This window comes from Ochotona princeps, chromosome 7 (assembly GCF_030435755.1).
Source record: "Ochotona princeps isolate mOchPri1 chromosome 7, mOchPri1.hap1, whole genome shotgun sequence".
NCBI classification, from domain to species: domain Eukaryota; kingdom Metazoa; phylum Chordata; class Mammalia; order Lagomorpha; family Ochotonidae; genus Ochotona; species Ochotona princeps.
This window is the reverse complement of record NC_080838.1, coordinates 60054999-60079838: the sequence shown is the minus strand read 5'-3', so window position 1 is coordinate 60079838 and position 24840 is coordinate 60054999. Positions and strand designations below refer to the sequence as shown.

The 24840-nt window shown below is 36.9% G+C and overlaps 1 protein-coding gene across 12 annotated transcripts in view; it reads left to right on the top strand.

Annotated features, from left to right (window-relative positions):
• MAPK10 (mitogen-activated protein kinase 10) overlaps positions 1 to 24840 on the top strand; it is a 444107-nt gene that overhangs the window by 350334 nt on the left and 68933 nt on the right. Inside the window, exon 2 of one of the 12 annotated variants that reach the window (XM_058667099.1) lies at positions 22851 to 22973. The exons of the other annotated variants lie outside the window; for them this stretch is intronic. Within the exon in view, the coding sequence (XP_058523082.1) occupies positions 22903 to 22973 (71 nt within the window). The 5' untranslated portion in view covers positions 22851 to 22902. The remainder of the gene's footprint in view (positions 1 to 22850; positions 22974 to 24840) is intronic. 12 annotated transcript variants of the gene reach the window in all.

The following is a 24840-nucleotide window of genomic DNA, read 5'->3' as shown; positions in this document are numbered from 1 at the left end:
TAATTATTATATATTATATTATTTCCATATATATGCAAATATAATGAATACTTAACAAATAGTTGATTATTGTGTATCATATTTATGTACATACATACACATCCTTCTTATTCTGGTTGATTAACTTAGATTGATAGATTATTACTTTATTTTTCATTACTGATTTACATATTTGAAATGTAGATTTACATATATAGAAGGAGAGAGTGTGTGAGAGAGAGAGAGAGAGAGAGAGAGAGAGAGATTCATTCATCCATCCCTAGTTCCATCCCCAAATGGCTGCATTGGCTTGGACTAGGTCAGGCAGAGGCTAGTAGCCAGGAACTTTATCCAGACCTCCCATGTGTGTGTCAAGAGCACAACACTTGGGTCATTTTTTTTTAAAGATTTATTTTATTTTTATTGGAAAGTCAGATATCCAGAGAGGAGGAGAGACAGAGAGGAAGATCTTCCCTCCAATGATTCACTCCCCAAGTGACCGCAAAGGCCGGTGCTATGTCGATCCAAAGCCAGGAGCCAGGAACTTCTTCCAGATCTCCCACACGGGTGCAGAGTCCCAAGGCTTTGGGCCGTCCTGGACTGCTTTCCCAGGCCACAAGCAGGGAGCTGGATGGGAAGTGGAGCTGCCGGGATCAGAACCAGTGCCCATATGGGATCCCGGCCTGTTCAAGGCAAGGACATTAGCCGCTAGGCCACGCCGCCGGGCCCATACTTGGGTCATCTTTTGCTGCTCTCCTGAGTGCATTAGCAGGGAGATGGATTGGAAGTAGAGCAGCTGGGACTTAAACTGGTGCCCATATGGGTTGCCGTTATCACAGCTTCCATCTTAACTCACTGCAAAAAGAGTGCTGGCCCCATATAGCTTATTTTAAGTATGAATGTTATGTGTAGAGTGTGTATATGTTTGTTTTTCATAGAAATTGAGAAATCATTTAATTGGAACATCTTTTAATTGGTAGTCTGTTGTAATTACTTCACAAGAAGATGAACTGTCTTAGAGTTACATTCCCGGTAAGGATCAGAGCACCTGAAATGTTCACATGTTCTCATTTGCAAAATACTTGGTGACGTATTAGCTTCCTTTCAGAAGTGGATGCTGAAGGATATAGTGAGGGGCTAACAGTGGTCAAGCTAAGTGTCAGTAGACTGAAGAAGTCTAGAATTCTTGCACTTAGGGCTTTTTTCTTGGTTGTTAAGTGTGTGACCTCTTCTAAAGGAGAGAGGGGATAGAAAGCTGAAGTGCCTGAAACTGATTGCTGCAGCATTCCATCTAGGGAAACGTTGATTAGCTAAGCATCTGATTCTTTCTCTAGTCAATCTGCTACAGTGGGTACAAATACTTCTGTGTTAAATACCATAGAGGATTTAAAGTGACGAGAAAATGGAAGTGATTTAGTGTACATCTAGCATGAAAGGGACATTGGGGAGAGACGTAGAGTCTCTTTAAAGAAATTGGTAAAGTATCCAGCTCCCTGCTTGTGGCCTGGGAAAGCAGTTGAGGACGGCCCAATGCTTTGGGACACTGCACCCGCGTGGGAGACCCGGAAGAGGTTCCAGGTTCCCAGCATCGGATCGGCGCGCATCGGCCCGTTGCGGCTCACTTGGGGAGTGAATCATCGGATGGAAGATCTTCCTCTCTGTCTCTCCTCCTCTGTGTATATCTGGCTGTAATAAAATGAATAAATCTTAAAAAAAAAAAAAAGAAATTGGTAAAGTGATAAGGTTAAATAGTTAGGAGAGCTTCTCCCCAGATTGTCTATGTTGTTGATTCAAAGCTCCCCTATGCTTTAGTTACAAAGAATACAGGGAAAAAAAGTGTGTGTGTGTGTGTGTGTGTGTGTGTGTGTGTGTGTGTGTATGCACGTGCGTCTGTTTATATTGTAGAGAATAGTATGTACTTTTGATTTCCAATTTCAATGTACTACAAATGGTTAGACTTGTTATGGTAGAGTGATGAAATACACAATAAAAAACAAACAAACAACAACAACAAAATCACCAATCTTCCAATTGTCTAAGAATATTACTATAATAAGGTTAAATCATATGCATACAGAATCACTTTCTGTGAAAGCATTTTAAAATAGTAATAGCCTCCTTGGATACATGGAAAATATGTCTTATTAAAAGACCCGATTTTAATTACTCATTTCCATTGAAAATACACTATTGATTTACTAATGTTTTAAGAAGTTTTATTAATATCTTGATGAAATTGAGTTACTACATCAAGGCTGATTTGATTATACTGGAGGATGCATATAAAAAGGCTCAACATGGCTGGCAAGCAATTATAAGTACATTCCAGAACAAAAGAGATTAAAATTTGGACATGCTAATGTGTATGATGCAACGGCATTCAATATGTAATTCTTGCTGATGAAGATTAGAAGGAAAATTAAGTTCCCAGAACTCTATAAAAATAACTTCAAATTTAAATATTATAAATTACACTTCAAATACTGCAAGATACCTTATATTAGCATATTCACTCATTATAACTGAAATCCACCTATCTCCAACAAGTAATTAAATTTTCCATTGTGCTTTTCGATAACTGTTTGTGTCTGTCTTCCAGAACCTAGATTCAGTCATCTATATAATAGAGATAATATCTTCTAGGAACCAAGAGGGTACAAAAGAAGCTTAGACTCATGAGATATCCATATAAATCAAAAATTGTCATGACTTTCAGTAGATTTGAGAGACTTATGTTATGCTTTTCTAACAATGGAAGATCCAAAATTATCTCCAGGTGACTGCTGACTGTAATAATTGCTTGAACATTAATTTTGCATATTGCATATTGGTACAGTACTATTGGGAGCATAGGATGTGCTGAGATGACAATATGAATAGTCCACCAATGAGTCTCACAAAGAAGCATCTTGCCCATATCTCATCCCTTTCCATTTTTCAACCTGGATTTCAGTTAATCAATGTGATTTATATTATGTAATGTTTAAGTATTGGTTTTTAATGGAATCTTTGCACTATGGTCCCATTGATACACTTGACTTTTTTTAAACATAGAATAGAATGCTTGGATAGAAGCATTTTATAGTTAGTGGGTTGATAATATTATGAGATATGGTTGATGTCATTCAGACTTCCTGAATGACATTAAAACACTTCATCAATGGTCCCCAAATGATTATGTTTCTGGAAAGATCACTCAAGCTTCCTTAGCATATTCCCTTCTTAGAGTCACTAATGAGCCATTACATGAAATGACACAGCTTTATCACACATTTCCACTTAGCCTTTGACCAGTGGAAATGATTACCATGGGCTCCACATCTGGGGTATCAGCACATTCTGTGTGTCTGCTATTTTCCATTAATTTTATAATTTAGACCTTAATTGCAACTTCTGTGGGATAAGGAGCATTGAACTTCAAGTATCCTGTGTTTTACTTGTGTTCTGAAGTGCTAATGGACCAGGGGAACAGGATTCTTCTTCCATATTTTACAGTACATCTTGGCCTTTTTGCACAGCTCAAATTCAAAATATTTATTTAACCTACTTCTTTACTGATGTGTGTGACTTGTAAATAGAATGCTTTTTCTTTCACAGAGAAAATATGATGCCTTGAAAACATTGGGTAGAAGTATAATGACTGTATGTGTTAAGGAAAAAAATGTATGTTTGCTATCCATATCTTTGTGTGCTTGCCATTTGGTATGTTTTCACTGGATCTTAGCCAAACAGCCGAGAAACGATTAGATAAATTTTCATGTGTATGAAATTTCCTATTTGTCAATATAACTGATGTGGAAATGACTGTTAGTACATAATCTTAAAATTTGTATCTAGCATTTTTATTCTGACCTCTGTCATTCTTCAGTTAATATGTGATTATTTGCATCTTGTGCTAAAAATTGACAGCAAGATTTTTGTAGCGTAGAGGCATTTTTTTTCCAGCAGAAGCATTTCACATGCAGAAGTGAAAAAAATCATTTAAATTTCCACAGAAAACTGTTCACTTTGAAATGATTAAATCGTCTCAGTATATCATTGCTTAATATATGTGATAATTTCCTTCCCAGAAAGAAAATTAATGAACATTTTATTTATTTTTCAGTTTCTACTTTAATCTCAAATGTTAGATAGCTAAATGATGCTGATTCTTATTTCATTTAAAATGTGTCTTTTAAGACATCAATAGATATTTTTCATTGACAAAATGAAGTCAGCTTGTGGCCCATGAATTATTTTTATAGATGCATAAATCCTGACGAGCTGTTAGGATCAGAGTGTACCCGTGGTTATATTAAAAATAAACCATAACTCAAGTACAGATTTAATGCTGCACACTTCAGTGCAATTTACAAAAGTCAAAATTCCTCGTAGACAGGAATTGAATCATCAGTTAAACGAATTATGCTGAATAACAGATGGACAGATTCTGGGATTATTCTCAATTGGCTGTTCTGAGAGACCTGTCCGTTCCGTCTATAGGTCAGGTGACTTCATGGTTTAAAAGGAGAGAGCAGGTATGTGTTATAACTATTGTCACTAGAAATATTAAGGTTTAGGGGAATTTCTGTTGTGGCTCAGAGTGATGGTGCTTGGCACATCTCTCTGTCAAGTCATGCCTTTGGTCTGTGGCAGCATCACATTCTGTTTATAATGTCTGAGCTGTCTTGTTAATATCAGATGTGAATGTGAAGATAAAGGAAGACATTTTTCAGTAGGAAGGTGGAGTGACAGACCTGTCATCCCCTTCTGTCTTCTCTCTGCTCTTGGTTGAATGCTGTCTCCAGCAATGGGATTTAAATTTATTTAAAATATTTGACCCTGTCAGGTGATTTTCACTTTGTAGACACCAAGTTATGAATTCAGAATTTAAAATATTACATTTTAAGCTCCTAAGCATGATGGGAGAGTTTAAACCGTCAACAGAGTGGGAACTTAATAAATATCTTTTTAAAAGTGTTTTAAATTTGTATTATTTTCCGTAATACAGTTGTATAGGTATAGGGATTCCCCCTCCATCTCTCCTTCCTCACTGCCCATTCTCCCTCCACATGCTTTTTTCTCTCATATTACAATAGTACAGTCGTTCAACAACAGTTACAAGTCCAACTTTCTGCTATTTAAGTGTACCGTGGTATTATAGCTATAGGTAATAACAGAAAGTCCAGTATCCTGTTGTCAGGGTATATTTAAGAGTTTAATTGGCAGTCCTCCTTTTATTCAGGACAGGAGGTGCATGCTGTAGTGTGTCTTCACTTGCAGATATGCTATTCTCCAGCACATGGTTCATTATTGATATTTGTTTACCGAAATATATATTTATCCTGCATTTTTCATGAAGGTTGCCTTATATAAGAGAAAACATGATGTTTTCCTTTTGGAATTGGCTTGTTTCACTGAGCATAAGGATCTCTAGATGGGAGAAACTAGAGAGCCTTATTTCACAGTTCTTTGGAAGGTAAATAAATGGCTGGGGTTTCACCTGAATTGAAATATGAATACATTTCTCCTTAGAGATTTCTTGTCATCCTTCACAAGAATTGTCTTCAATTAGTATGAATCAATACTGTTAATTACATCAGCAATTTAAAATTTAGCCTTTCAGAATACCATTAGCATTTCCAAATTTAAATAATGTTTGGGCCAGCATTGTGGTGTGGCAACTTATATCACTGCCTGCAATATTGGCATCTTATATGTGTACCAGTTCAAGTCCTGGATATTCTATTTCTGGTTTAATGTGCCTGGGAAAACAGTGAAAACGGGCTCAGTTCTTAGGTCCCTGCCATTCATATGGGGATCCCATCGGAGACCCAGGCTCTTGCGTTCAGGCTCACTTTAGCTCTGACCATTGGAGCCATATGGGGAGTGAAGAGGTTGAAGATTCGCTCTCTCTTTCTTGCTTGTATTCTTTCTCTCTTGTTTGTATTCTTTCTTCCCATCTGTCACTGAAAATTTACCTCTCAAAAAAAAAAAAACAAATCTTGAAATGTTTTTATAAAATTTCAATTTAAAAGCAGTGGAATAAATATTGTGCTATGGAAGCATGCTTGTTCCTTCAACACCCCACGTAAATTAGGCTTTTAATGTCAATTAGACCCATGTTTAAGTGCACATGCTCTGCTCAGATATACATTTGTTCTGTGTGCAGAAATAAAAGTTACCCTCTTTAAGAACACTGGAAACTGGATTAGTGATTTGGTGCTACTTCATAGACATATTGTTGACTCCTTTACTGGCCAGAAGAACTTTAGCCCTTTTCAAGGCACGCAGTGATTTTCCATGAAGTCAGGAACCACATCTGTTTCATCCTAACTCCTCAACTTAGTAAATCTGTATTAGTAATCTAATATGTTCCAGGTGCTATGCTGGACATGGGAGTCACTGTTGTGCGCAAGCAGGGATGTAGTTCTCTCTTTAGCCTAGCACGTGAATTGTATTACTTGGGGGTAAACTCTGAGATATTCTAGCAAAGATAATAGTACAGTGGCTTGAGTACTTCTCTCTTCTGTTAAAATTTGAGCTTTTCCAGGGTTTCAGGGGCAGGATATATCTGATTCACAGCAATCTCAGCAGTGCTGTGTCTAGCTACATGACACCTGTTACTAGGGTTACATTGCAGTGTGTGGAAAGAGATAAAAGGTAAGTCAAGGGCAAGCAGGTTCTTAATAAACATGAAATCCTAAAGATTATTATTCTCCTTGCACCCTTTCCATTATTCAAAACCTAGCCTTCCTGAAAGGAAAGCTGGGAAACATGTTTGCCATATGCCATGTACTTATGTAAAACAGAGCTTTCTCATAACTGGAACAAGGAAAGAGAAGGAGCTGGGGCAAACATTCATCTCTGATACAGCCATTTTTTGGCTTGTGGACATGATAACTTACACCCACTTGTCTTCTTGTTTATGTGATGTTGACTTGTGAGTCTAGCTTTGTTAGAGTATCTTTTATTTATATATTTATTTTTCCTCACATAATTATTGTTTACATATTAGTTATCAAAATCAAGGAAAGCATATGATACTTCTCTTTTATCCCAGTAGTATCCCAGTGTGCATATATATATATATATATATATATATATATATCACATTTTCTTAATCCACTCATCAGTTAATGAACATTTGTGTTGATTCCTAGTCTTAACTATTGTGAGTAGAGCTGGTATAATGTGCTGATTTCATTTCCTTTGAGTAAATTTGGAAGAATGTGATATCTGTGTCATATGGTAGAGCTAGCTTTAGATTTATAAGGAATCTTTGTGCTGTCTTCGCTAATGGTTGTGCTGGTTTACATTTCCACAAACAATGTATTAGCAGACCTTTTTCTCTAATACTTTCCATCATTTGCTATGTTTTGATTTTGGATGGTAGTCATTCTAACTGGAGTGAGCTGAAACCTCATTGTGGTTTTTATTTTCATCTCTCTGATGACTAGTTATCCTGAATATTCTTTCATATTGCTGTTGGCCATTTTTATGTCATCTTGTGCAAAATTCCTGTTCATATTCTTTGCTAATTTCTTACCTGGGTCATTCATTTTATGTTGATTTTTTGAGCTTTGTATATCCTCTTAATATTAATATTTGTCAGATGCATAGTTTGCAAATTTTTTTCCTCCATTCTTTCAGTTGCCTCTATTTTGTTGAGTACTTCATTTACTGTGCATTAACTTCTTAGCTTGTTTTACTCCCATTTGTCTATTTTGATTCTGGGGTCTTATCCAAGAAGTTTTTGTCTATGCCAATGTTTTGCAGCGTTTCCCCCTACATTTTTAGATTCTTGAGCCATTGTTAATTGGTTTTTGTAAAAGCTGCAATATATAGGGCAATAAAATGAAAAAAATCCTTTTTCATATTTCTACATGTAGAGATGTAATTTTCCCTGTACCATTTGTTGAAGAGACGCCTGTTTCTCCAGGGAGTGAAATAGCTCATTTGTGAAAGTTTAGGTGGTTGTACATGCATAGATTAATTTCTAGGGTTTTAGCTCTGTTTCGTTGGTCTGCATGTCTATTTTTGTGCCAGGACCAGATTCTTAGAACTATAATTACCGTACAGGTATCTTACAGATATGAAGGCTGATACTGTGAAGCCTCTACTTTATTTTCATTGGTTAAGATTATTTTAGCTATGTGGAATATTTTGTGTTTCTGTATGAAATTTAGGATAATTTTACCTAAATTTGATAAGAATGCCCTGGGTATTTAGATTGACATTGCATTGAATATACAAACAGCTTTGGATAATATATAGATTTTGATATTAATTCTTCCCATACATGAACATGGAAGATTTTTCCATCTTTGTTGTCTATGTCTTAGTGTTCTATAATTTTCGTTGTATAGAGATCTTCCATATCCTTGTTTAAATTTATTCCATGATATTTAAATTGTTTGTTGCTGTTGTGAATAGTACTGATGCTGCAAGTTCTTTCTCAGCTGTTTCATTGTTTATTTCTTCAATAGGCTTTATTATTTCTTGCCTGACTACTTGTAGGTTTGGTGTCTTCTTATTTTTCTAGGTTCTTGAGATGTATGTTTAGATCATTTATTTTATGCCTTTCCGATTTTTTGATAAAGGCATTAATTGCTATGAAATCTCTTATTTTGCTATCTTTTTTACTGTATTCTGTATGTTTTGATATATTGTGATATCATCTTTGTTTCTAGAAATTTGTTGATTTGTTCTGTGGCTAATTGTTCATTCGGGAGAATGTGGCTCAGTATCCATGTGTTTGAACATTTTTAAAGGTTTTTAATGTTATTAGCTTCAGTCTTCATTTCATTATAGTCAGAAAAAATAAACATGCCATGATTTTGCTTTTTTTTTTTAACCTAATGAGACTTGTTCTATAGCTTAGAATGTGGTCTACTCCAAAAATGCTTGCATGCACTGATAAAATGAATGTTCAGTCTGCTTCTGTGGAATGGAATGTTCTATAGTTACCAGTTAGATCCATTTGGTTCACAGTATAGACTAGCTCTGTTCCTCCTGCTGATTTTTGTGTAATTCAACTATGTATTGGTGAAAGTGGCATGTTGAGGTCTCTCATGACTATTATTTTTGGATGTATATCTCCCTTTAGGTCTATTAACATTTATTTTAAACCTCTATCATTGGATGCATATACATTTATTAGAATCGTATCTTCCTTTTGAACAGATTCCTTAATCATTACATTCTTTTACTAGTTTTTGCCTTACAGCCTCTTTTGTCTGATATTAAGATAGCTACTCCTACTTGTTTTTGATTTCCATTTACACTTTCAGTTGGTGTGTATCTTTGTTGCTAAGAAGTGTTTGATACAGGCACCAATATATTCAGCTGGTTTACATCTTTTAATTGGAGAATTTACATTCAAGGATATTGTTGATAGGTAATATTGTTGGTATACCATTTTTCTGCAAATATTCACCCATTTGTTTTTTTTTAAATAGATTTATTCAGTTTATTATAAAGTCAGATATACAGAGAGGAGGAGAGACAGAGAGGAAGATCTTCCGTCTGATGATTCACTCCCCAAGTGAGCCGCAACGGGCCGGTATGCGCCGATCCGAAGCCGGGAACCTGGAACCTCTATGTCTTAGTGTCTCCCACGCGGGTGCAGGGTCCCAAGGCTTTGGACCGTCCTCGACTGCTTTCCCAGGCCACAAGCAGGGAGCTGGATGGGAAGTGGAGCTGCCGGGATTAGAACCGGCACCCATATGGGATCCCGGGGCGTTCATGGCGAGGACTTTAGCCGCTAGGCCACGCTTCTGGGCCCACCCATTTGTTTTTGATGCCTTCTTTTTTTTTTTTTTTCTTTTTTGCTCTTACTAGAAAGTTTCTGCCTTCACTTCCTGTCATGATGGTGATAATCTCTGCTTCTATCTATAGAACATCCTTAAGTACCACTTATCAAATATGCTGGGTAGTAACAAATTCAATTTTTGCTTGTCCCAGAAGGTCTTAACTTCACCTTCATTTATAAATGACAGCTGCACTGGGTACAGTATTCCAGTATGTCTGGATTGAAGTGTGATTTGTGTATTTCTTTCATATCATAATTTCAGTTAATTTTGATGTTCAACTAAAAAAATTAATCTTGATTTAAGCTCTACCTGGCTTGACACTGTGCCATCACCAGATATACTAGCTGAATGATGTAGGTAGGTTATTTATAATCTCTGATCCCCGTTTTTCAGAGCATAAAAAGTCCTAACATAATTTAGGTGTATAATATATGTTTAGTTCTCACACATTCCTTTTTTTCAATATGTTAAAAGTTATAAGAAAAAAGGTGGATTTTTGTCCAGATCTAAATGAGCTAGCATTTCATTTTCTTTTCCTACTAAAAAAAAATAGAAACCCTACAAATAATTTTGGGGAGACAATAATATTCAATCAAATAACTGGATAATAAAATATCATCTTTTATGTAGACTTTTGTTGCAGATTTCTAGAATTTTATTAGTAAGCTTCTGCTAGCATTTTGTATTTTTATTGCTCTTTGGGTCTATCTGGTGATGCTTCATGACGGTTACTTAATTTAGAATCCTAAAAAAAAGGAGCAAATCAGGTAACCTTGTTGTATTATCTGATATTAAACATGACACCATTTATATTATTTTCTTCTTAGTTTGCTTGTAATGCCTCTACAATTGCATTTTATTTCTTTCCTATGAGATCATCAACATACAGAAATGGTCTGTTTGTCTCTGACCCATACCAGAAATTGTGGTTAAGTTAGAATAAAGGTGTACACACTGCTTAACAGGGACATCTGGGTGAGTTTATTAGTTGTGAACACTTTCTGACTTGTGGTCTGCCCCAGATGTAAATGAGGTCGCCCTGCTAATATTCTTCTTCTGCAGGCGGATGGAAACTGTTCCTTACTTCTTTTTAATAAAAATGTGTGAAAGAATTGGATGATATTCTTCTTGCTGAAGTTATGATTTAAAATCCCAGTTTACAGACTGAGTTGGAGTTAACTTGCTGTGTTTGAAGGAAGAAACTTGTGTGTAATGGAGTGATTATAAACCTATGACATAGGATGATCTCTAGAACTGACAACTGGCAAATTAAAGGGATTTCAGTGCTGCAAACACAAAGACTTATTTCTTCCAACAGCTAGATAAACTTGGAAGAGAACCTGGAACCCTAGAAACTGTCTTTAGCTGTTAACACCTTGATTGCTGTCTTGTTAGACTCTGAGCACAGGTCTAGTTAACTTGTTCATGGACTTTCCACTCAGCAAAACTCTGAAGTTACAAATGCTTGCTATTTAAAGCTGTGATGTTTCTGATGATTGTTATACAGCATGGAAACCAAATCAAGGCCATCTCAGTTACATGCCCAACATCACAGGTTCAACATAGACTATATTTTTAAAATTTTGAAGATAATAGTATCAGTTTTTTGGAAATGATACCTTTTTGTAAGGTGATCCCTTGTATTAAATCGTGGCAATCAGTCCTGCTGAGCTTAAACTGTAAATCTGCCCGTTGGTAAACTCTTCAGAATGCAGGACAGTGCCTAAGGCAACTTGGGTCACAAATAAATTCGTGAGTTAGGGTGAGATAATTATCTTTCCTAGGCCACCATTTCTTCATGTCTGAATAAAACGAAGGCATTTGTTCCATATCTAAAGATTTTTCCAGCCAAATATTAAGTCTTGATGTGTAGATTATTTGCTTTTTACAGGAATGCATATTTTGCTTTTTCCTACTTTTTGAAAATTATTACAGACAAGCAAAAATGCTTTTAACACTTTGCAAATTATTTATTATACATCTGATGGAAGCAGAGCTTGGAAACCCAGGAAAAAAAATACCAACACTTTTACAGCAAGTAGATTGTGTGTGTGCATGTGTCCATTTGTAGGTACATATGCTTGTATGTATGTGTGTGTGAACATGTAAATTGCAGCCATATGGAATCAGAATAAATATCTTTTATTTCTTGTTCATCAAGGAGAATATAGATTTTTCTCCCACCAAAAGTATTTTTTCCCACTTTCCTGAATTCTCTGGTTTAGAAAAGTTGAAACATCTGAATGCTGTCCACTATTTTCTAATCATGCTTAAGAAAGAGACTTTGGGGAAGAAATCTGTGTGGGTTTGGCAGTAAAGCAACGGTATAAATGGAAGGAAGTAGAGTGTAAAATACTTTTCATAAGAATAAACTATTAGTGGGCCTGGCACGATAGCCTAGTGGCTATCACTCATATCTGTCAGGATCTCGTTGGGCACTGCTTTGTATCCCTGCTTCTTCATTTTCCATCTAGCTCCCTGCCTGTGGCCTGGGGGAACAGTGGAAAATTGCCCAAAGGCTTGAGGCCCCTGCATCCAAGAGGGAGACCTGAAAAAAGCTCGTAGCTCCTGGTTTTGGATCGGCTCAGCTCTGGTTGTTGCAGCTACTTGAGGAGTGAACCAGCAGATGGAAGATCTTTCTATCTGCTCTCTGCAAAATCTGCTCTTCCAATAAATAAATAAAGAAGTCTTAAAATAACAGAATAAACTGTTAGTTGATATTAACTAAAGTGTGTGACAATTTCAAACTCAAATTTATAATCCATTTTGCAAAACATCTTTTTTACTTAAGGGCATGAGTGTACATCTAGGCTGGCTAAAATAGTTTATGAATTTATAGTTTATACATCATGCTGCCACATTCTTTGCAAATGTACCCTGAAAGGAAGTGGTAAATGAAGCTAAAGCTGGATAGAGATTAACTTCTAAGTAAGATGGAAGATATCTTCAAATATTTAAGTTACAAAAGTCAATAGATGAATAAACTTACTCAGTTTGACTACAGAGAATGCACATGGAATTAACAGGAGTTGAATTTTGATTCAGCATAAGAAAGAACTTGAGATATTCACTAATGAACTCCATTTGTTCCAAATACTCAAGTGGTTATTTACTGATATATTTCACACAATAGCTGAATGGATGACATGTCTTAAGGATGTTATGTTTTACATAGATTTCTTCATTTAAAATGGTTAAATGAATCCTCAGCTTTTCTTGCCATTCTAAGATCATGTATTTTTTGTTGTTATTGTAGGATCAATATTTGTAAGTTTTCAATGCTCTAAAATAGAGAAGCTGCCACTAAAAATGTCTACATAGTCTTGTGTTAAATTTGAAATATGATGTCATCTTCATGTATTTTTCTTTTCTTTTTAAAGATTTTATTATTATTGGAAAGCCGGATATACAGAGAGGAGGAGAGACAGAGAGGAAGATCTTCCATCCGATGTTTCACTCCCCAAGTGAGCCGCAACTGGCCGATGCGCGCCAATCCGAAGCTGGGACCTGGAACCTCTTCCGGGTCTCCCACGCGGGTGCAGGGTCCCAAAGCTTTGGGCCGTCCTCGACTGCTTTCCCAGGCCACAAGCAGGGAGCTGGATGGGAAGTGGAGCTGCCGGGATTAGAACCGGCACCCATATGGGATCCCGGGGCTTTCAAGGCGAGGACTTTAGCCACTAGGCCACGCTGCCGGGCCCATCTTCATGTATTTTTCATGTCCATAAGGACTAATCATCAGTTGGAGCCACAAGCAAAATGTCTGGTTTATACCTTAAGTCTGAATCATATATTTTGCTAGTTGTGGTGGATTTATTTACGTTAACAGCCATAAGAAGATTTCTTTGGAATTCAAACTCTACTGTAAACATGAAACTGTAGGCACATTTCAGTTCATATGTCTTTGTTCTCATATAATTGTTCATTTATAGGCATCTTAAAATAAATTTAGGGACAGAAAAATTTATATTCTGATTGGGTGCTAAGTATTTTACATTTTAGATGACCTTTTTAAACATTAATTTGAATTGAAAAGGCAAATTTACAGACAGAAGGAGAGACAAAGAGAGAAATATCTTCTGTTGCTGGTTCACTTCCCAAATGGTGACATTGGCCAGAGCTGAGCCCATCCAAAGCCAGAAACTTGAAGCCAGGAGCTTCTTGCAGGTCTCCCACAAGGATTCAGCTTTCCAAGATATTGCATCATCCCATGCTGCTTTTCCAGGCACAAACAGGGAGCTGGATGGGAAATGGAGTAGTTGGAACACAAACTGTTATCCATATTGGATGCTGGCACTTGAAAGTGGAGGATTAGCCAGTTAGGCCATTGAGCAGGTGTCTGGATGATCTTCTTTAACAAAAATCACAAATATAAAATGAATAATAAAGTGAAGTATTTGTTAAAAGTAAAAAAATGTATCATACATTAACAAAATGGTAATAAATACCACTGAATTATAAAGTCCAGGAAAATAATATTTTCATTAATTAGATATCTAGTACTCCATTTCCTGTGTTTGTGTGTACACATTCATGATTAAATTTGTGAGGTTTGTGGTGAGCTTTTTCTGGTTTGTTTATATAAAGCTACCATATTGGAAAACAGTTGTGTACAGATAATTGTAGCCTCACACTTTTCAAAGTTTGTTTTCCTACTGTTATCCATATGGGAACAGTGTCAGGCACCATTCATATTGTAATAGAACTTTCATTGTCACGTGGTTGGAAGTCAAATGGGTGGGGTCCTATGACACCAATATTCCTATCAATTGTACTAACATTGGGAAAAGTTTTAATGACTTAAATAAATGAACATGAAACATGAACAACTGACTGAATGAAAATAAATGTGTTGGGCTGGTGCTGTGGCACAGTGAATAAAGCTGCCACAGTTGTTTGAAGAATAGTTCCTAGAATTCTCAGTGTTTTAATTCAATAGTCATTAGTAATAAAGTTAGAACAGAATCTTATAAAAAGTTTTGTAAATGTGTAGGAATAATTATGTAGGTTCTTTCTTTTTAATTCCTTTGAGATCATTATAGACAGAATATTATCTTTACTGCTTAGAAACAGAATAGAGATGAGGTGACTTGGACTTAAAATCTCACCGTTGATATTCTTTTGAGATCATATTTGATGAATTTTTCTGATCTCACAATATCAATTTAGTCAATGGCTCTTGTAAAATATTGTTGGCTATGTTATTCATGTTAGTATTTCATAGTCCCAATTCATAATTTGAATGTGATTTTTTAAAAAGATTTATTTATTTTTAATTACAAAGTCAGATGTACAGAAAGGAGGAGAGACAGAGAGGAAGATCTTCTATCCGATGTTTCACTCTCCAAGTGACCACAACGGCCAGTGCTGTGCCAATCCGGAGCCAGGAGCCAGGAACTTCCTCCTCCAGGTCTCCCACGCGGGTGCAGGGTCCCAAAGCATTGGACCATTCTCGACAGCTTTCCCAGGGCACAAGCAGGGAGCTGGATGGGAAGTGGAGCTGCCGGGATTAGAACCGGCACCCATATGGGATCCCGGGGCTTTCAAGGAGAGGACTTTAGCTGCTAGGCCATTGTGCTGAGCCCTGAATGTGATGTTTTGATAGTTCATGGCAGCATTCATGTAAAATGCTGTTTGTGTTGTATAAGATAGCAGGAGTTAAGAACACTTTAACATCAAGCAAAACATTTCTAAGATTAGTATTTTACATTATTTGCTGACCTATAAATAGGGTTTATGCTGCAATAATCAGCTAATTACATTTTTTGATTTGATGATAAGCTCATGAGTCTTTTTTTTTTAACCTACTTTGAAATTGCTGTTAAGCTGTAGTTATGACAGTAACTGGGGAATTTATAGTTCTGTGTATAAAAGTGTTTTCACTAGTAAAGATACTAAGATAAATCTTTGACTAAGTAGGTCTTTTCTCACTGTACATTTCAAAACTGATGTATTAGTTTTAAATGCTGTTTAAGTCTCATTAAATCCTTAAATTCAACCTCACACTTTTTAATAATAATTCTTCACGTTTGTTTATTTCCTATACTTCTCCTTAACTCAGTATTTCTTCGTATTATTAGTTAGATAATAAAAACAAAATATGTGCAAACACCCACTGAATATTATTTACATATGTAAACTATGAAGACGATGGTAAAGTTAAATTACCTCAGTATCTTGAAATTTTTGTTTCTGGAAAGACTGTTACATTTTTATATTAGTACCCTATTTTCAATAATTCTTCAGCCCTTTCAAGATCTATACTTTGGTGTGAATCTTGTGTTTCTGAGCACACTCACATACTACTTATTTTCACCCTTGTATTACGTAACTTGTTTTGCCACATAACATAATCTATCCTGTATAAAATTTTTCACTATTTTCCCCATTTCTTTTTTTATTTTTTATACATTTTATTATTATTGTTATTATTTTATAGTACAGTTTCATATTCCCTTATCCCCTCCCCAGTTCCCTCCCCCCCAGTTTCTCTATATCATTACTAACATATAGTTCTTCATACTCAGTCATATGTCCATCATTGCGGGCCTAGACAATGGCAGAGAGTCCAGAATCCTACTGTTAAGATATAGTAAACAGTTTCATTGTAAGTCCATCTTTGTCTGGAAGCAGAAATGCATACCACATTACATCCTCACATCTGAATGTTAGTCTCCATTTCGCAGCTACTGTACATCCCCTTAAATGAAAAGTCATGTTTCAAAATCAACAATAGAAAGAGAAGAGGAAATTTACAATGCCATGAAGTTAAATGACATGTTACTAGATATGACAGTCTCCATTACACAAATACTGTACATCTCCTTAACTGAAAAGTCATGATACAAAATCAACAAATAGAGATTTACAATGCCTGAAGTTAAATGACATGTTACTAGATATGACAGTCGCCATTACACAGCTACTATACATCCCCTTAAATGAAGAGCCACAAAACAAAATCTACAACAGGAAGAAAAAAGAAATTAACAACACCAAGAAGTTAAATAACATGCTATTAAATGACTAATGTGTAGCTGAGGAAATGAAAATCAAGAACCTTCTTGAAGAAAATGATGCTGCCATATGATATACAAGTCATTGAATGATTTAATCTGAAGGAAGTGTTTTGAAGAGATGAAACTAACAGAGAATAACAAAACCCATGTGATATAGTTTCTGCTAATCTTTGTTGAAGTGTGTCTCCTCCAGGCAATAAACAGATGGGTTTTGCTTTTTAATCCAGTGTACTAATCTATGACGTTTGATTAAGCTTAAGCCATTTACATTCAGAGTTTAATATACATGGGTGTTACGTTGGTCCTGTCATTTTAGAAATGGGGTGTTCAATGGTTTAGTCTTCTGTTGTCATTTTACTGGGATGTTCTTCCCGTTTGACTTTGGTTTTGGTAGGTGGAATTCCTCTTCTCTGTCAAGAGAACTTCTTGAAGTATCATTTGTAGGGCAGGTTTGGAAGAGGCAAATTCTTTTAACTTTTCTTTACTGTGGAAGAATTTTATTTCATTTTCAAAGACAAAAGAAAGCTTTGCTGGATATGTTATCCTGGGCCAAAAATTTTTTTCTTTTAGAATCTGGAATATGTCACTCCATTCTCTTCTTGCCTGTAGAGTTTCCTGTGAGAGGTCTCCTGTGAGCTTAATTGGCTTTCCTTTATATGTCAATTGATTTTTTTCATGTGCACATTTAAGGATCTTTTCCTTATGTTCGATTGAAGAGAGCTTGATGATCATATGTCGTGGTGAAGATTGCTTTTGGTCAAGCCTGTTGGGAGTTCTGTGCCCCTCCTGGAACTTGTTTCCCAATTCTTCCTCTAGATTAGGGAAATTTTCCTTTATTATTTCATTAAATACATTTGCAAACTCAGCTTCTCTTTCTGCACCTTCTGGGACTCCCATAACTCTTATATTAGGCCTCTTAATAGTGTCTTTCAATTCTTGAATACTTTTTTTGGCCTGATCCAGCTCTGCTTTCAGCTTTTTGTTTGCTTCCCCCTGATGACAGGAAATATCTTCCAATTCTGAGATTCTTTCTTCTGCTTGCTTCATTCTATTTTGGAGACTCTCCACTGTACTTTTAATTTGCTCTACTGTGTTCTTAATTTCTGATATACCAGCCTTGCTTTGCTTGATTGCTTCCTTAAATTCTTTGAACTCTTGCATGAGCTTCTCATTCTTGATCAGAATCTTTAAAATGAGTCTTATGGATTCTGTGTGCCCCATTTTCTCGATGTCTTCCTCAGTTAACTCTGAGATTGGCATAGGGTTTTGCTCCCTTGCAGGAGAGTTTTTGGGAAGATTCATTGTGCCTTTGTCTCTTCTTTTGCTCTTGATCATTGTGCTTCTGGTTAGCAGAGTCTTCTCCTTGGTGTAGGTTTCTAAGCTGTGTCACCCATAGGTCTACAATGCGATTTTACTTATTGTGGTTGGTACACAACTCTTTGCTTGAAGCCACTTGTGCCACAACCTGCAGAGAGTTCCAGGTCTGGGTTCTTATGTCAGATTTCCACTGTGGTCTCCACAGTCCCAGCTCTTGGCTCACCACTCTCCACCTCCTGTGATACTGTGGTGAGGCTGTACTGTTGTCTCTGCAACCTTTCTCCCACTTCAGGTAGGAGCAGGTCCCAGAATTAGAGAGACACCAGGTGTCCTATATAATTAGGTTGTTGGTGGCGCTGATCTTGCTGGAACCTTTTGGACGTTAGGTCTGGGTGCCACACGGACCTATTTTGACCTGTATGATGCCACAGTAGGTATAATTTTCCTGTGGGATCAGTTCAATCCATGGACCTCAGCAAGTTCTCGCGAGATCAGCACATGCGCAGTTCACTGTTGCCCCCTGCAGTCCCAAAGCTATTGCCACAGTGCCCAAAATGGCCCCTGACATACAACCACTAATGTTCTTGATTTGCTGGCCGTCAGATCCGAGGGCTATCCCAGACCTACCCTGAGTGGAACCCGTAGAATGCCACGTTGTTGCAGTTCACCCAGACAGAAATGAGCTCACACTCAGCTCAGCGCATGCTCAGTCCTCTCCCTTGCCCTTTCCTCTTACGCAAAATGGCGCCCAATTCAGCTCTCAGGGGCTGACTGGACTGTGAAATCCACTCTGTTCTCGCACTGCCTGTCTGAGATCTGCTGCTCTGTGTCTACTCCTGGTCAAATCAAACGGACCAGCAGAATGGACAGTTCTTTGTCTGGGTTCACCACCCAAGCTCCCAGTGAAAGTCCCTTCCCACCTGGTTGCTGGTGGAGTTCCGGCTGCTGTGGAGTTCAGATCGCCGTGCTGGAGTATCAGTCTCTGCAACACCACACCGTTGTGTCTGCTGCTTTCCTGTGTCTGTCAGTCTCCAGGTACCCCTCTGCTGTTGTTCTGTCCTTTCCTATTTCCTGAAATATGTCCTCTCTGCTTCATCCTGATTAAATGTTTTTCCGACTGTTTAAACGTGTCCTTACCCTATTCCGTCATCTTGATTGTCCTATTTTCCCCATTTCTTTTCCAAAAAAATCTCAAATGTTGGTTGCATACAACTCTCCAAAACTAAAACTACTGAAGGAAATGAAGAGGCACATTCAAATTCAAGCCCAACAAGAACAAGCAAGCCTCTGTCACCATCCAAGATCTCTAGGCACTTTACCTTTCTAGCGTCCCATGTGATAATCCCATCATGCAGCTCTGCAAAGTCCTAACATTCTTGATAGCTCCTTTTTCACCCGAGGATCTTTCTATTTTACTGCAAAGGCTAAAAACTATCAGAAACAAACATCCACAAGCTCCCCCTCAACAAACATTCATGACCTTGGATCTGACCCTTGTCACCTTCCCTGCTGATGCCAGGTACACCATGTTTTACCCAGTGTAAGCCAACCAACCTTACATTTGCAGCTAGAGCCCACCTCATCCTCTTTTTGCTGCAATTATCTCTTTACTATTCCCTCTGTTTCATTAAGAGGAAACCTTTCCATTATCATCTAGTATTTTCTCTCTGTTTTGATTGGCTACTTTGATTTAAATTCTTTATTCTGTCGTCCTCAATATGTTAAAGTTCTTTAAGAGAGAGAGACCTAACTCATACTTTCCGGTTCCAAGGTTTGTTTCTAACCTCAAGTTAAAAAGAAGTGCTGCAGAAGCATTCCATTGTCCTGTAACACTTAGCCAAAAGAGAGAGGGTTTTATTTTTGAAGATTTATAAAAAGGCAGAGTTACAGAGAGGAAGAGGAAAAGGAGGAAGCAAAATGAAAATTTCCATCCAATTGGTCACTCTCTGAGTGGCTGGACCCAGAGGCTTCATTTGGGTCTTTCAAATGGTTACGGGGCTAACCACTTGGGCTGACTTCCCAGGAGCATTAGTAGAGGGAAGCAACCAGGACTTGAAATAATTCACCCAGACGGGATGTTGACATTGCATGTGATGGCTTAACTTTCTTTTTTTTTTAAGATTTATTTATTTTTATTGCAAAGTCAGATATACAGAGAGGAGGAGAGACAGAGAGGAGGATATTCTACCTGATGATTCATTCCCCAAGTGACCACAACGGCCAGTGCTATGCCATCTGAAGCCAGGAGCCAGGAACATCCTCCAAGTCTCCCATGCAGGTGCAGGCTCCCAAGGCCCTCGGCTGCTTTCCCAGGCCACAAGCAAGAAGCTGGATGGGAAGTGGGGCCACCGGGATTAGAACTGGCGCCCATATGGGCTCCCGGTGCGTTGAAGATGAGGACTTTAGCCGCTAGGTCATGCTGCCAGGCCCTGGCTTAATTTTCTACACCACACCCCTGGTGCCAAAAGTGAGCGTTTTAAAAACATTTTTTTAAGCTTCTCTCAAAGCCAGAGGCACATATACAAGTGGAAAGAGAAAGAGAGAAAGAGAGGAATTTCTCATTTGCTGGTTCGGTCCCGAAATGCTTGTGCATGTCTCAAATGATGTTTTAATTGCTTCCTCAAAGCAGACCCCAAGGATTATTTTTATAATCTTAAGGGAGAATTAATGTGTTCTAGTGATTTCCTTCACGTGTGTGGTAGTTATGGTATCTTAGAATAAGATGAAATTATTCCATTTATAGACAACATTATGAAAATGCGTATGTGTATACACACACACTTGCACAGGTACAACATTTTTATTTTTACCAACAGAACTGAAAAACATAAGAAAAATATTTCTGCTGTTGCTCGAAGTGAATTGTACATTCCGACATCTCTGTAAACTCAGGCTGCAGTATAGAGGAGTCCATCAGTAAACCTCTGTTGCATTCTGGTGCTTATTAGTGGTTGTTGCCTTGTGTTTCTAAACGGAGCGCATTTGGAGCCATAAGAGCAGAATGCTGTGTGAGGGCTGCAAGTAGCAGCTGGTCAGGAAATCCACCTGGGGTCAGTAAGCTTTTAAATGACCGCTAACCAACAGGAAGAAAATGGAGTGTGCAAGAGAATGGTACACATTTAAGATAAAAATCAATACTCCTATTGGATTGGTGTGGTACTTTTTACATTTGTTGGGGCTCAGTACCTGTTTCTTAAACACATAGTCTAGATGGGACATATTGATGATTAAATGAGAATTAGTATTAAAATAAACCTGCATGCATTTCGAGTTAAAACAAAATTAATATGAGTTCTAAAGGGGAAGTATATGAATTAAAAAATATTTAAATGCCAGGGGAAGCAGAAAAAATGTAAGGAAAGCATTTCAAGACAGGTCTCTGTAAAGATGAATGATCATGGAAATCCAGTGAAAGCGGTGGCAAGCAGTTGTGGGAGGTCACAGCAGGTCTTCTTCATGGCTTTGATACGAAAAAGAGTGAAGAGTCGTCAAAGTGACTTCCATACTTCAACACAGAGTCTGTAAGGAGGGGACTGAAAGAGGGCAATTTAAGGTTAAAGATACAAATCAGAGGCTTTTTGGGGTAGATTTGAGGCATACTAATTTTGAAAAAAAATTTAAACTATTTGTTTAGAGAAATTCAGAAGACATATGAGTACATATGATTCCAGATTTTAAATGAAGACCCGTTAGCTAGAGATATATCTTGACATAAAGAGTAAGGAGGCAAAAGAGAAATGAAGAAACGGTGGTAAATCTACTTTGTGGAATACTATTCAACCACTGAAAAGGATGAGTCTATGGGCCCGGCGGCGTGGTCTAGCGGCTAAAGTCCTTGCCTTGAAAGCCCCGGGATCCCATATGGGCGCCGGTTCTAATCCCAGCAGCTCCACTTCCCATCCAGCTCCCTGCTTGTGGCCTGGGAAAGCAGTCGAGGACGGCCCAATGCATTGGGACACTGCACCCATGTGGGAGACCCGGAAGAGGTTCCAGGTTCCTGGCATCGGATCAGCGCGCACCAGCCCTTTGCGGCTCACTTGGGGAGTGAATCATCGGACGGAAGATCTTCCTCTCTGTCTCTCCTCCTCTGTGTATATCTGGCTGTAATAAAATGAATAAATCTTTAAAAAAAAAAAAAAGAAAAGGATGAGTCTAACATTTGCAACAAAATGGTCCCAACTAGAGACCATTGTGCTCAGTGAAATAAGCCAATCCCCAAAGGACAGATATTATATGTTCTCTCTGATGTAACACAACCTTCATGCAAAATTACACAATAGATGTATATAGGTGAACATTTATCTACATATATTCTCTTTGATGAACTGTATGAAGCAGACTAGCACATGGAGAAGTGAAGATACACGGCAGCATGCATGTCTATACCCGAATAAAAGGAGAGCTCCCGATGAAGCTCTTAACTATGTTAAACTCTCATCCCTTTCACTGGTTGAATAGTGTTCCACAAAGTAGATTTACCACTGTTTCTCCATTTCTCTTTTGCCTCCTTACTCTGTATGTCAATATGATACTGGACTTTGCTGCCATTGCCTTTATTTATAATGCTATGTTACACTTAAATAGAAGAATGGTGGACTTGTGATTATTGCTCAAGGATTGTATGATTGTAATTATATAGGGGAAAACAGTGGGGGTGAGGGGCGGGGTGAGAGAAAGAGACATAGGGAGAACAATCCTTATACCTATGAAACTGTAACATGGAAGATGATTTTTTTAAAAATAGAGAAAGAAAAATCAACAATAAAGAATAAGGCAAACTAAGTATCTTCAGCCAGATGCACAATGGCCACCAACACCAGGAGCCACATCATGTATCTCCAAATTGGAATGTGTTGACAAAGAAAAGGTACTCTAAAGTATGTGAGCATATTCCAAAAAGTTCATGGAAAATGGAATTGAAAGAACGTGTATTTTTTGTGTTCACACTTGAAATGAGCATGATTTTAGTAGATGAAAAATAGTGGTACTGAAACATGTTGTAATTAAGTTTCTTTCTCTAAAATAAGATATAAAATTTTAATTTCATTTGTATTGATTAGCTAAATAAAAATTGAGAAAAGTAATTGTTTCTCATTACTTTACTCAACTAACCTTCTTATAGCATTGTATGCCCGTGGTATGGTTTCACTGTTATTTCTATGGAGAAGTGATTTTTCTCAATGTGATTTCATTTTTTAACACTTTAGGAAATTTCTGTTGATCATCAAAATTCCATGTCTTAGATAGGAAATTAAAGTATTAACCTTCCCAATGTTGATCAGAGTATTTCGATTTGAAAAATGTTCTTTGAAGGGCTTAGGTACCTAGCAAGTACAATTGCTGCTAAATTGAAAATATCCCTAAAATGAGTTATTTTTTTTATTGTTACACGAAAGTGTTGTAGCCAAAATTTTTCACACTGAATATTTTCCCATTTGCTCTTAGTCTGTTTATCCAGGAAATAATTTTGAAGACAGAATCTGTCAAGGAAGATGCCTCTTTGATATTTTGAGTGGTTTGTCAAATTTATGCTGAAGAATGATAAGTCTTTATAATATCACATTTAAGTCCTGTATAGAATATAAATATTCTGAAATTAAAACTCCACGAACTCTTGTAAAGAATATGAATGTATCCTGAAAGGTCTGTCAAAGAATCAGTCTCACAAATTAAGATATTCTGAAACACAGACCATCAAATTTCAATCTTGTCCGCTCTCCGAGCAAATCTTGTCTGTTCCATTTTCTTCTGCTTTATGATTTGTCCTAATCATGTTTGCTTTGGCTCATTTCAGTATATTGTAGCATGCTTCTCCCCAAGTTTTGTTTATAATAACAACAATTCCCTAAAAATTTAAAGAACTGAAATGTTTGGGCTTTTATTTAGTGAATTCTGTGGCTAAATGTTTTCAAGTGAATTTACAGCATGATACAATCCAAAATTTAGAAGATTAATTTTTAGAAGTTGTTTCTCAGTCAGGTTTATAAGGACCGTCAAGAATATGCCAGTTGCCATGTTGAAATATTTTTATCATTTGGTTCGACATCAGCCTTCTCTCCAAAATTTTGTAATGGAATTATTCCAATTATGTGTGTATAAAAGTAATTACAAATGTTGGCACCCACAACTTCTATTTTGACTTGTAAAATATTGCAACTTGTTTGGACTCAAAGTTATGCTTATGCCACAATCAATTTAAAGTTCATTTCTATATCTTTTAATTCGGCAGCAAAATTATTGGTATGAGTATGCTGTTAAAATATTTTATTTGTGCTGTCAAGGAAAAAAACTAATTTAGCTTCAATGTGAATTTTAACTAAAATTATAATTATCTTCCCATTGCTATATTTTCACCTTTGACAGAATGAACTTATGTAAGCTGTACTTTAATTCCTGAATTTATTTTAAAAGCCTCACTAGATTTAAAGTTTATTTAAATGTGAAGTATTTGACAAAAATATAAGACAGTGATAATTTAAATACTAGTAAAATCAGCTTTTCTGAGAGTTGTACTAACAACTATTGATTAACTTGCGTATTTCTAAAAATACCTTGGAATTTAACATCAATAAAAATGTTTTAAAAGAATACTTTTTGTATCCAAATGAAAAGTAACGATTCAAGAGAAATCTGCAAATGCATTTTTGTGCAGTGTTACAGTCTCGTTGTTGGTACACCCTCATTAATATGTTGAAATAATAGCATTAGATGATGAGCTGTTTGTTGGTGATTAG